Source organism: Rhizophagus irregularis, chromosome 2 (genome assembly GCF_026210795.1).
Source record: "Rhizophagus irregularis chromosome 2, complete sequence".
In the NCBI taxonomy this organism is placed as follows: Eukaryota; Fungi; Glomeromycota; class Glomeromycetes; order Glomerales; family Glomeraceae; genus Rhizophagus; species Rhizophagus irregularis.
Window position 1 is genome coordinate 4427714 of NC_089430.1, and position 13863 is coordinate 4441576.

The following is a 13863-nucleotide window of genomic DNA, read 5'->3' on the forward strand; positions in this document are numbered from 1 at the left end:
ATAATACTTATATTAATATTGTTCATTTCTTTTATTAATAACAACTGAAGTTATATTTATAATAAAAGCATTCAAGTAAGAATAAAAAATTATTTTATTATATAAACCAATATTTTTTTAATTGTAAATGAAAAAAAACTATTTCAACCAATAGTGACTATCCATTTAATCAATTTAATCACTAAAATAATCTATAGATTTTTTATTTATATCTCTACTTATAAAATATGATATTTTTTATGTAAAAAACGTTAATCCCGGTGCAAAGCAATGGCGGGTGACTGCTAGTTAGTAATTAAAAAACATACAAATGATTTTCGTAAAATTGTTGATGTGAACCACATGCTGATATCTACCACTTATTTGGAATTATAACAAAAGGAATTAAAGCTTCATTATAAAAACTTCAATTTATTATCTCTAAGCTATAACGATTATTCATGATAGTTATTACTTCCAATTATCAATAGATTTAAAAGTATATTTTGATGACCTTTTTTTGTTAGGATAAAAAGAACGAATTACTTTCCTCTCGTCGACCAAATAATATTAAAAGGGTGAGATATTTATGATTCCTCTGAAGGAGATCAAGTAAGATTTAGTTAAGATTTTCCACCAATCACTCGAAAAACTTTATCTTGATGGAAATATATTTTACTCCTGTACTTTAATATATCTAAATATAAATAAATAAATTATTTACTTAACGTGCATTATTAAATATTTGAGTCTTTTTAATCTAATAATTTTTAATTCATAATTGTTCAAAGCGCAGCGGAGGACATCTGCGTTCGTCTATCCGCACGTAATCAGTGATCTTGGTTATATATAAATTCAATTTTACCATGTGCAACATCCGGTTTAAGGTTAAGATAGGAAAGTTAATTCCATAAACATTCTTTAAATGCACCAGTAACGTATCGTTTTTAAGAAAAAAATATAAAAAAATCTACCGACGATTCGACTGATAATTTTAGCTTATTTAGACTTAAATTAAGCCATTTCTTAATCGATTGAGTTTAAATACCGAATTAAGTATTACAATTAAGTATTACACTTTATTTATTTATTTATCATTAAAATCACAAAATAGTCAATTACTCAATAATAAAAAATTAACCTAAAATAAAAATCAAAATTTTTCTACAATAAAAGTTTCAATTTCTTCAATATTATAAATTATTTCTGTACTTAGAATATTATTATAATTATCTTTAAAATTATTAAGATACAAATTATGATTAACCACACATAATGAACCCTGACCAAAATTAAATCCATGATCACCACGAACCAATATAGCTTTACTTTCATTTACTACACGTCCTATTCTCATATTTCGAGTATCACTACCATTTTCAAAAGTAAAAATAAAATTATCTGATGAACTATAATATCTTAAATTATTTTCAACAATATAATTATCTCCTAATGAATTAAGTCCAATAGAACTATATCCACCAAAGATTATATTGGATTGTTTAGTTTTAATTAAAACTAAACTTGCTACTCTTCCATTACATTTATTTTTGATTGAATTATTATTAATTCCATTCCGTCTACCACGATAAATAAGATTAAATTTATAATATGGATCATTACCAGTACGAATATATTTAACATGTTGTTTATCAATCCAATTAATAATTACTTTTACTAGTTCTGATTCAATAATATTTGATTTAATTTTAATTTTTCTAAGTGATGAAAATGCTAAAGATGGAAAAGTTCCTTTATGGTAATATTTTTCAATTTCTTTATAAATGAATTTAGGAATAATAGCTTTATAAGGAAAGACTTTATCAACTATATCCTCACGAGAAATTCCTGCATACCGAATGAGAAGGAAAAAGTTAGCTATATTTTTCTTCAATGCTTCGTAATTCTCATTATTCCAATTGGTTCTATCGCTTTCCAAATCAGGCGTTTGTTCAATACCCCATTGGATTAAACAATCCCAAATCGCAATTTCTTTAACTTGTAAATCATCTCTACTAAGTAAATTATGAAGGATATCTTTATCTATTGAAAGAAAAGTTTTTGAAGTAATAAATGGTAATGAATTGGCACTGAAAAATTCAAAACAACATTCTTTCAACTTCTTACAACCGACAAGTTTATAAACTGCATTAAGAACAAAAAACAAATTTTGATAAATCCAACTAGTTTGTTTCAAAATTAAATAATCTTGTACAAATTCGAATAATTCCTCAAGAAGTAATTCATCAGATGCAATCAACAATTCAAGAATATTTTCACCCGATTGCTTAGTTAAATCAAGTTCACTGGTGTAAATATATCTTTAATTAAAATAAATATAAATATATTATTATTACTATATAATATAATAAAATTAATAAAAAAAAAACATCTTACCTTAAAATCATGTCAAAAACGATTGGAGTAACATTTGGTTTATTAAACATAATCATATTATCTTTCTTTTCAATCCAATTTGAAGAAAGTGCCCCTTTAAAATATGAAGAACGAGCACGTAAAATAACCGAATGTGCTCGAAATTCTTTTGTATTGTTGGTTTCACCAACTTGAATAATTACATTATAATCATCGGAATCTTCTAATATTGAGGAAAGATCTTTTGTAAGATTAAAATAAAAAAATGTAGTCATTTTTTTTGTTATTTATTTTTTTTTAAAAAAAAAGAAACCCTAAATGGAATTTTATATTTAATTGTACTTGTTTTAGTTATTTATTGAAACCAAAACGGAGTTTTATATTGTTTTGGTTATTTATTGAAACCCAAACAGAGTTTTAGTTATTTATTTAGTTATACAAAAATAATTAGGCTACACAGCATGATCAGATGATTGAGTGATCTGTCCGAATATGTGTCAGGCTAAGCCTCCTTGTGGCGTAGCAATTCAAAACAAAAAATTGCGCCTATTTCGTAATTATAGGATTTAAAAGCTTTATTTTAAAGAAAAAGTAATTTATTCTGTTCTAAAAGTTTTTTCAAAATTCAAAAGATCTTGAATGCTATTTTTTGAAATTAATGAATGGAAAAATTTTAAATTTTTTATTGTCTTTTGCTGATCATGTTCAAAATACTGTAGATTTAACACTGTTCTGACGAAAAAAAAAAAGATATTCAAAGCGTCATTTGTCACTTCAAATTACGTTTACTTAATGAATTTTAAAAGTTATAAAGTATGTTTAAGATGTTTAAGATAATTCTGATTTTCATTTGTCCATAATGTTTTATCGGATCAAACGGATCAAAGAATGACCAGGTCATTTGATGAGAATGGCTGAGACATTTAAATTTAATACCAGTTATTTGAGTCACATTTGAGTCATCAGCTGACAACTAATGATTTTTAATATGGTCAAAAGTGAATTCTTCATATTTATGCCAGAAAACATTAATAAATTCAGAAAGTATATTAAAATTGTAAGTTAATTTTAGCATCTTTGCTGTTTATTTATAAAAAAAATATATATATTAATATTGCTTTTTTAATACACAAATGTTTTTTTGTTTTATGCTAACATATTTTATTTATGTACAGTACGATCGATATCCGTTCCACTTTATGTTGTTAGTCATATTTACTTTGAAAAAAAGTTACTAATTACGTCTTAAGCATGAAATTCCTACTTTAAGTAAGACTAATTCTGTTTGATATGTATTACAAATTTTGTCCAAATAAAGAATTTATTGGTCAGCCAAAAAAAATATCGACATGTTATCAATAAGCTTTATTATTGTTAGCTTTTGTTTGATAAAACAAAACAATTTATTACAAATACTTAAGTAGTTATATACAGTGACTAAACTTAACTGGATTTGCTTAAAAATATGATTTTAAAATATTTTCTTTATTTGCACTTAAATACATAAATGTGACAGATTACTTAAATGAAACACTCTCTGGAATCTAGATTAATAATATTTAACACCCGAAAATCTTATTTAATTTTATACATATTATATAAGATTAAATTTGAAATTTTACTAAACCACCTAAAAATTTTAAATCTATCAATTATTCAATAAACAACTGAATTACAAAACCCTAAAACAACCTAAAACATCAAAAATAAATAAGATAAAGTTCATCTCAGTAGAATTTTCTCAATAATAAAGTAAAATTAATATTCTCTAATGTTACTGGCTTACTTAACTTAAAACATAATTCAAATTAATTATAGCTAAATAATTTATGGAAAGAGATGTTGATGGTGTGTTTCAAAATTTTTATTTGTCTTTTGATTCGCTATTTCGATCTAAAAAATAGAAGTTTAAATTTTATCTTCCTTATTAATTTCATCGATTTTCAATTGAAAAATATCAATTTGTTAAAGATTCTAATTTATAAATAAAAAAAATTCATTAGTAATTAAATAAATTTTATATCAAAAGAATTAAAATTTACCTAAAGATTTCATGCTTATTATATTATCATTCTGTTCGTCATAATCATCGGAATTTTTTGGTTCAGGAAGATTATTGAAATTAAGTAGCCTGCTTGTATAAACAGCTTTGGAATGTGTTTCATATGACGGTAGTTTGTTGCTGGTTGGTAAACTAATGTTGATTTCTTCTGCTTCTTTAATTTGTTTTCCTATTTCTGATTGATCATCATATTCATGCCATTCATATAGAATATCATAAATTTCTCTCACTTCTGGTCGATTTAATGGATTTGCATCCAAGCACCTTTTAATTAAATGCATAATTAATTGGGGCACTTTAATATTAAATCTTGGTCTAAGACCCAGACAAATTTTTATTGCTAAATTTTCATCATGACTTAAATCATAATACGGAGGTAATCCAGAAATCACTTCATACATAATTATTCCAAAACTGTAAATATCAGCAGCTTTAATATAATTATGTCCTCTTAAAATTTCAGGAGCAATATAAGGTAAAACACCATATATATTATTTTTTGTATTTTCTAATGCTTCATAATCTGCAGGTTTACATAATCCTACCCTATAAAAAAATTGGATACGATTTTTATAAAGTTTTTATACGATTTTTTTCCTTAGAAATAACGTATCATAATAGGATACGGAAAAATGCACAATTCCGTATCACTAAAAATATGGTTTGGATACGGAATTTGCACGGGATTTATATGGAATTTACATGATTTGATCACTGATTTTATCACGAAATTTATACGATTTGGTCACTGAATTTACTATTTGTATTATAGTTTACTATAATTGTATTTACATAAATCTAATTTTACTTTATTAAATTAAATAAAAAATAAAAAATAAACAAAGTACAAATACATTATGAAAATTCCCTCCTTATTAAAACCACCTATTGCAACCAAAATTATCTATAAGTTCAGGTTCATTTGGAGTCAAACAACCTAAAAGAACAAAAAAAAAGATTGGAAACAAAACCCCCCCTCATATAGTATCTGCAATTGTCCAAGTCACCAAAGGTCAGCATTCCTACAAAAAAAGAAAGAGAACTCCAGAATGTCTGACCTACATTAAAGAAAAGAATTATGAGGCGTCTAATGAAAAAGAAACCAAAACAACAAAATAAATCCAAAACTGACCTACAAAAAAAGAAGACTCTGAAGCAACAAAATTGAAACAACTTACAAAAAGAAAAGAATCTGAACCCAACTTACAAAAGAACAAGAAAATTTGAACTGACCTAAAAAAAGAAAAAAATCCTGAATCATCCTACAAAAAGGAAAGGACTCCCAAACTGATCTACAAAAAAGAAAAAAGAAACTGAATATTCTCACAAAAAAAAAATCTGCTGGCCTATGAAATTAAATATAAATAAAAAAGAAAGGGGAATAAAGAATAAACCAAAAAAAATATTTTTTTAAAAAGAGGGGTAACGAAGTTAGGAAAATTATAAAAAAATTTTTTTTTAAAGGGAGGACGTCAAAGTTAGAAAAATAAAAAATTTTTTATAAAGAGGAAATAGAAATAGAAAGAAGAAATTTTTTTTAAAAAAAAGAAGAGTGAGAATAAAAGAAAAAATTTTTTTCAAAGGAGAGTGACGAAAAAAAATTTTTTTAAAGTGAGGTACGAAAAAAAAAAATTATTTTTAAAAGGGGGTGACGAAGAAAGAAGAAAAATTTAGAACAAAAATAAGACAAGAGAAAGAGAAAGGAAAGGAAAGACAGAAAGGAAGATCAAACTCATCAAAGTAAGGGTTTATATAAAAAACAAAAAACGTATCATAACAAAACAATAAACAATCATGTGATCTCGTGTTATGATACGGGATTTTTGTAAAATTATCTTCTAAAAATATTAAGTTTAAAAATTCCGTATACATTCCGCATGATTAATTTTTTCCATATACATTTCTTATACATTAGTTTTTTTAAAAAATGTTCAAAAATGAATTGCTTATTAAATATACGGAATTTGTATACGGAATCTATAGAAACGTACAAAAAATGTATACAAAACGTATCCTTTCCGTATACATATTTCTTATAGGGCTATGTCAGTTATATTGAAATAATCTTGAAACTTTAATATATTACCAATATGTAAATTTTGATGAATTAGTTCATTTCCATGAATTTTTTCAAGACAAAATATAATATCATATAAATCACTAAATTTTGTATAATAATCTGTTCTATCATAATTTTTATCTAAATAATTTCGTAAATTTCCACCCTCCGCATATTCTAAAATCATCATGTAATTTTTTGTTTCTGGATCTTGTGTAATTCCATAAATTTTAATGACAGAAGAAAATATAAAATCTTTAGTCCTACAACGCATTGTAATCTAAATAAATATACATATTAGTAAAGTCATATTTAAAAATGTCATCATATATACTAAGAAGATAGTTTTTACCTCATTGATAAATTTAGATGTAACATTTTCTGAATTATTTAAACTTTTGAGAATTACGAACTCATTGGAACCACATCTTCTCCAATTATTATTTTTATCATCCCAACTATCAATATATCCATCATTCCATTTTGCTCTATATACTTTTCCGAAACCGCCTTCTATAACATATTCAATATCATAAAATTTATTGTAAGGTATCCATTCTAATACTTTATAACTATCAATTGCTGATAGTTGAGTTTCTTGAATTAATTTGTCAATATCATCATTACCACTAGTCCAATTTTTAAAATTTTGTTTAAAATGTATTGCATTACAAGAAATACACCATTCAAATCCAGTATTTTCTTGTTCACATTCTTTACAAATTCCACAACATCTCATAATTTAAAATTTTATTTTTGTTAAGTTGGTTGATTAAATATTGTTGACAGAAGAGTTTATTTACGTCGGAACAATAAACTTTTTTTCATATTGTTCGATTCAACATGTTGTGTAACGAGCAGTGGGATCATTTTTTTTTTACTGCGTCAAAATACTAGATCAACATCAGGTATTAAGTCCGTTATGAAAGTATCTTAATAGGATATTTATACCTTTTATACTATGTAATTGCTAAACTTTCCATAAAATAAACCAGTAAATAAATCTTATTAGGATATGAAATTTATCAGTATTTAACGGTTATAAATAAGATTATTCATGAGTATTATAATTTTTTGAAAAATTGACACTGACGAAAAACTTATTATTAAGTCTTATATTATTCATTATTTAAATTAAATTCCATAAAATCAATTTTCATGAATAGATTTTTTTCCAATAAATTTTGATGTTAATGACATATACTTATTTATTTATTTATGTTTTTGAAAAAAAAAGTAGAATACAATTTAAAACTATTACATATTATAATGACGTTTAAAAGTTTGTTTAAGATGAATTATTAATTCAAACAATCTAATTCATGTTTTGAGATATTTTGATATTCTAAAATCGTAGAGTGATAATGAGACAATATTATTATTAGTTACAATAAAAGCTTCAGTATTACCATAATCATTAAGGCATAAAATTTTGATTAATCATACAGTGGTTAGAAATTTAATTGACAAAATTTCTAAATACATTTGGCGTTTGCCGAATTATCAGCAAATAAAGAATTTTTTTGTATATGGTTCTACATTTAAAAACTTTGAGGCAATATATATGGCAACACACCATGTATCTTATTGTCTAATTTTTGTTTTATTTGATAGTCCAGATAATCCAAAATCTTGATATATAAGAATTTCCACTAATACAAGGTCCCACGCTGAAAAGTAATAAATAATTAATTTTATCATATCATAAAATGTTGTAAAATTGCTTAAAAAATAGTATCTCGTCTTTAGTTATTTCATAAAATTTTAAAGAATCACTTTGTAAATAATTTAATTTCCAATGTGTTTTAAGCTATTATTCAAATTAAAATTAATTAAATATATCTTAATAGTTATTAATAATAAATAAATAATTTTACCTCATTTAAAAATCGGCTGACATATTCTGTGATCCATTTAGCTTTTTTAACTTGCGATAAAAAAATCGAAATACCTTTATTATAACGCATATTTTTTAAATATGAGGCAGAACGGAATGTTATGAAAATGAATCATCGTGGTAAGTATGAATCGTTGCATTACTTATTTTTTTTACCTTAGTTGCTAATCTCACAAATTTAATTTATGCTTTAGTGGTAGTTTCTAAATTACTTAATCTCGCGAAAGTTCTCTTGCGGAATATAATTCTTACATAATCCGTGTGGGTGGGGAAATAGGAGTGATATAATGATTAATGGGTGGAATCGGAAATCTGATGTTTGTAGAAGGGATAGTGAAAGTCTTGTAGTTAGCAATAATAGTGATATGAACAAATTAGCAGTAGAATTTTTCGGAAACATTTGGAGAGCAGTAAAATAATATGACGCAGAACTCGCATTAAAACGGCCTAGGATCCGTAGTACTCCCTTCCTTGAAAGCATGTCATATATATTTACTTTCTATATCGGGTGATTGGAAAAATCAAGCCAATTAATATTTAAGGGGTCAATCAGAAACATTTGTCATAGACGGAATTTCGTAGACGTAAGAGAGGTCCTAGTATCTTAATATAAATAAACGTTAGTAAGCAGAAAATAGAAACTAATTCGGAGGCCTGGAGTTACCAACCAGCTTCTCCAAAAGGAGAAGGGCTGCACACACGAGGGCGTTACTAACAGGAAACGAATCGTCGTGGGTGTTGTGATACCAATTCCATGAGAAACCTTGAGTTACCAACCGACTTCCCCACCGGTGGCAAACAAAGTCTGAAGTTACCAACCAGCTTCGCCAAATGGAGAAGGATTGCACACACGAGGGCGTTACCAACAGAAAACGAAGGTCGTGGGTGTTGTAAAACCAATTCCATGAGAAACCTTGAGTTACCAACCGGCTTCTCCACCGGTGGCAAACAAAGCCTGAAGTTACCAACCAGCTTCGCCAAATGGAGAAGGATTGCACACACGAGGGCGTACCAACAGAAAACGAAGGTCGTGGGTGTTGTAAAACCAATTCCATGAGAAACCTTAAGTTACCAACCAGCTTCGCCAAATGGAGAAGGATTGCACACACGAGGGCGTACCAACAGAAAACGAAGGTCGTGGGTGTTGTAAAACCAATTCCATGAAAAACCTTAAGTTATCGCCAAATGGAGAAGGGTTGCACACACGAGGGCGTTACCAACAGATAACAAAGGTCGTGGGTGTTGTAAACAATCAGTTCTATACTCCCAAAGAAAAGGCGTTACCAACCAGCTTCGCCAAATGGAGAAGGGTTGCACACACGAGGGCGTTACCATCAGAAAACGAAGGTCGTGGGTGTTGTAAACAATCAGTTTTATACTCCCAAAGAAAAGGATTTACCAACCAGCTTCGCCAAATGGAGAAGGGTTGCACACACAAGGGCGTTACCATCAGAAAACGAAGGTCGTGGGTGTTGTAAACAATCAGTTTTATACTCCCAAAGAAAAGGCGTTACCAACCAGCTTCGCCAAATGGAGAAGGGTTGCACACACGAGGGCGTTACCATCAGAAAACGAAGGTCGTGGGTGTTGTAAACAATCAGTTTTATACTCCCAAAGAAAGGCGTTACCAACCAGCTTCGCCAAATAGAGAAGGGTTGCACACACGAAGGCGTTACCATCAGAAAACGAAGGTCGTGGGTGTTGTAAACAATCAGTTTATACTCCCAAAGAAAAGGCGTTACCAACCAGCTTCGCCAAATGGAGAAGGGTTGCACACACGAGGGCGTTGCTATCAGAAAACGAAGGTCGTGGGTGTTGCAAGCAACCAGTTCATGCTCCCAAAAGAGTTCGACTATTTCCTGTTCATTTCTAAGTGAAGACGCGACAAATAATAGGTATCCTCACCCAAAAATACTAAGCGAAGATTCGACAAATAATAGGTATTCCTCACCCAAGAAAAACTAAGTCGCTGAAATAAAAGAAAAAAATAATATTTTATTTATTTCGACTATTTCCTGTTCATTTCTAAGTGAAGACGCGATAGGTATTCCTCACCCAAGACCCAAAGAAAACTAAGCCGCTGAAATAAAAGAAAAAAAAATTATTTTATTTAGAAAGAGAAAAAAAATACTATGGTATATATATACAAAATTGGACTGATGTTATTATCACGTGATTCAATAGTTTTGATGTGCTCGTTAAAAATGTCAAAAATAAATATCGCGTCGCGGGAGGATGTAACACCAGTGGTAAACAAAATACGTGATATCACATGTATCAATAGTTCAGCCCCATTACAAACTCTCGTGTCATTAGAGAATTTTAAAAATTTTTTATACTACTTATCACGTGATGTTTAGCCAATAAAATGAATAAATACGTTGAAATTAAACGTGATCGATTTTAAATTTTTTTCAATCACTCCGCACTTAAAAATGTATAAATGGAGCGACCACTCACCACTAAATTCGTAAGAAATTATGTTAGCAATTATAAATTATCATGAATTGAGTAAATACACTTCACGGACATAAAAATAAAAAAACTTTATTAATTAATAAAAAAATTATAATTTGTAGGTGATAAAAAATACCAACTATCAAGTGTATCAATTAAGGCAAAATGAAATATATATTATAAAGAACTATAAAAATACTTATTTACTCGAACTGGGAAATTTGTTATTGATTATTTTCTGTAATTCTTTACTAATAACTCCTTAAAAATTACCGTTGGTGCACTTTTACTCGCTCCAACAGTTACTATACTTATAACATCTGCAGCAAGTCTAACAGCCCCATCTACAAGCCGTTCTTTTGCGTTATTTGGTTTATCTAACGCATAATAAACACCAGAAGAAATTAGTTGAAATACTGAACCAACAACTGGAACGAATCTAACAACTTTTGATACAGTTTTCTCGTTCATTTGTGTTGAACTGAGAACCTCTGGTTTAATACTTTTGTATCTCAATTCTAACAATTTGTCTTCTAAACGTTGCAGACTTTGCGCTCTTTTTTTTCTATGGCTGCAAGCGATAATGTCATCTTCATCTTCATCAGTAAAGGGAAAATCAACCGAAATAATTGGATATTTTCCTAAATCCTCAGTAATTGTTCCAAATTTTTCTCAATCCATTCCGGTTTACTATTAGTAATGATAATAACAATATTTTTTTCTGCCCATTCAAAGATCTCTTTAAACAACTTGAACATTTTTTTATCTTCATCGGTAATTCTACCCTTCCTTTGAACGTAAAATATATAATTGAGAGTTACTTTACATTTCGAAAAATAATCTCTTATTTTGTTAACAGCTTCCTTATGAGGAACGATATGAGATAGTGGTTCACCTAATCCGACTGTATCAAATACTTGATATTTTTCCGTATAGCCAGTGTATATATTTAAAGTTTCTCCTTTCGCATTGTCATTAATTGTAAACTTATTATTATTTTGATAAATATCACCTTGAATCAGCATGTTAGCAATAGAGGACTTTCCATATCCGGTACGCCCGAAAAGAATTATACTTTGTTCACTCATTCTATTAAATTAGAAGAGAAATATAAGACAGGAATAAAACAAAAACACAAGGATCGGGTTATATTTAATCGATTCGTGTAACAATTAATTTTTCGTACGTGTGAAAATTTTATTTTATATATTTATCGATTGATAGATATATTTATCTATTGTTACGCAATTTACGCAACCTAAATCATGTGTAAATACATTCGATCGTCATTTATTTGTTTTTTTTTAAGAAAAAATATTTTTCTTATCATTGTATTTTTAAATTTTATGTAAACAAATAAATTCAAAAGGTTTTATTGCTGACAAGAAATAATACAACGTAAATATTTTATATCAATTTTTGTAATATCATATTACTATCATATTCTTTATAAAGGAAATTTACTCCGGTTTTATTGGTCTTTTTTTTTTGTAAACTAAGAAATTGACTCGATGTTGTACGACTAATTAATTGGTCATGGACGGCCGCAGTAATTGATCAAGTGTATTCGATCAACCGAACGGTTATTTTTTCAGCAAGATGAACTAATTTTAGTTTATATTGAGAAAATAATAATTATAATACACTCAGAGATCAATATCATCAAGCAGTAAACATTCGTAGATGAATATTGGGAAACTTAAGATATTTAGAAAGGTTTTTTATATTTTTTTTATCGTGCCGGTTATCGCTTTACTTTTTAGTTTCTACTGGTGTGGAATGATAGTAAATATGCCATCATTTCTTTACTTTTCCTCCGGTCAGATTTTTTTTTTGCGCTGGAACGGTCTTGCCTTTTAAAGTACTTGGTCATCTTAATTATTTGTATAATGAAGTAAAAACATGTATACACCTTTTTCACGCACATAAGCTCAAATCGTCAAACTGACGGAGGCATTTTACGATATGATATAAGGATTTGTTTGGATGTATAACTTGGATCTTCTGGCTTTAGTTAACTTTTTTTTTCAGTCCTTTAATGATAATGGGCATCCTTTTTGATGTAAAGTATATGTTTAAAATTTAGTTGGGCGAAAGTAAATATCTACAATACACTACGCATAGTTTTTTCTTGTATATATAGAAAAAAATATAATATTCAAAAATTTTTCATTTGAGCCATAAATGCATAATTAATAATTTTAAATCAAAACATATTTATTTAATAATAAGATCTGAATTCTGAAACGATAAAAAATGTGTTAAAAATAACATTTAACTTATTAATATAACTACATGAGAGTGAAGAGACGACTTTAAGATATAGAATCAAGGTTTAGTAAATTTTTTAAAAAAAAAAAATTTCCGCAATAGATCGATGATAATTAATGTATCGATTATAGAATAAATTTGGATTCCTAAAAAACCAAGTCTCATATTATAAAATTTTAAATGGGTAAATTTTGGACCCTTTTTTAAGTTACGGCCATACACAGTGAAAAGCACCGGAACCCGTCCGATCTCCGAAGTTAAGCCACTGATGGCCCAGTCAGTACTACGGTTGGGGACAACGTGGGAATACTGGGTGCTGTAACTCTTTTTTTTCTTTACGAAACACCGAAATTTTTTTAGATTTTAGGAAGAAAGATAGCCTTCTGAGTTGAATATAAAAAATTGATACGAATTAAGACGTTCGGATGGCAATATCAGAGAAATTTTCGATATAGAAAATTTTTTTATCTACTTTATATCTATTTAATGATAAATTATCAAACTGTAACGCAATCACAAATAATTATGTGACAAAGTATACGACTTTTATTTAATTATAAATTCGTCAAAAAAAAAAAAAAAAAATTTATGAAAGTATTTTCATAAAGTAGTTTTTAATATACAGACAGTATCTTTCCTTCACTAGTTTCATTGAATCACAGTTACCTTATAGGTCTAAAACAAAAGCTCTAAATTGGTTGCATAATTTAAAAAATAATTCTTGAAATTACATCGATTATTAAAATTTATAAAAATTTTGAA

General features: G+C 27.8%; 6 protein-coding genes across 6 annotated transcripts; 2 read left to right on the top strand and 4 right to left on the bottom strand.

The window, feature by feature from the left end:
• Window positions 1-1132: 1132 nt before the first annotated feature.
• On the bottom strand, window positions 1133-2387 carry OCT59_012316 (uncharacterized protein; the record flags this gene model as incomplete). The annotated part of the gene is made up of 2 exons (XM_025329932.2): window positions 1133-2300; window positions 2377-2387. The coding sequence occupies 2 exons, from the start codon at window positions 2385-2387 to the stop codon at window positions 1133-1135; spliced, it is 1179 nt and encodes a 392-aa protein (XP_025188583.2).
• Window positions 2388-4312: 1925 nt separating this feature from the next.
• On the bottom strand, window positions 4313-4698 carry OCT59_012317 (uncharacterized protein; the record flags this gene model as incomplete). Its single annotated transcript, XM_066134367.1, has 2 exons — window positions 4313-4329; window positions 4398-4698. 2 exons carry the CDS (start codon window positions 4696-4698, stop codon window positions 4313-4315), a joined length of 318 nt encoding a protein of 105 aa, XP_065989638.1.
• Window positions 4699-8060: 3362 nt separating this feature from the next.
• Window positions 8061-8443, bottom strand: OCT59_012318 (uncharacterized protein; the record flags this gene model as incomplete). The annotated part of the gene is made up of 3 exons (XM_066134368.1): window positions 8061-8146; window positions 8253-8286; window positions 8354-8443. 3 exons carry the CDS (start codon window positions 8441-8443, stop codon window positions 8061-8063), a joined length of 210 nt encoding a protein of 69 aa, XP_065989639.1.
• Window positions 8444-9127: 684 nt separating this feature from the next.
• OCT59_012319 (uncharacterized protein) lies at window positions 9128-9430 on the top strand (the record flags this gene model as incomplete). Its single annotated transcript, XM_066134369.1, has 1 exon — window positions 9128-9430. The coding sequence occupies one exon, from the start codon at window positions 9128-9130 to the stop codon at window positions 9428-9430; it is 303 nt and encodes a 100-aa protein (XP_065989640.1).
• Window positions 9431-9461: 31 nt separating this feature from the next.
• Window positions 9462-9851, top strand: OCT59_012320 (uncharacterized protein; the record flags this gene model as incomplete). The annotated part of the gene is made up of 1 exon (XM_066134371.1): window positions 9462-9851. One exon carries the CDS (start codon window positions 9462-9464, stop codon window positions 9849-9851), a length of 390 nt encoding a protein of 129 aa, XP_065989641.1.
• A 1210-nt stretch (window positions 9852-11061) lies between these two features.
• Window positions 11062-11301, bottom strand: OCT59_012321 (uncharacterized protein; the record flags this gene model as incomplete). The annotated part of the gene is made up of 1 exon (XM_066134372.1): window positions 11062-11301. The coding sequence occupies one exon, from the start codon at window positions 11299-11301 to the stop codon at window positions 11062-11064; it is 240 nt and encodes a 79-aa protein (XP_065989642.1).
• Between the last annotated feature and the right edge of the window lie 2562 nt (window positions 11302-13863).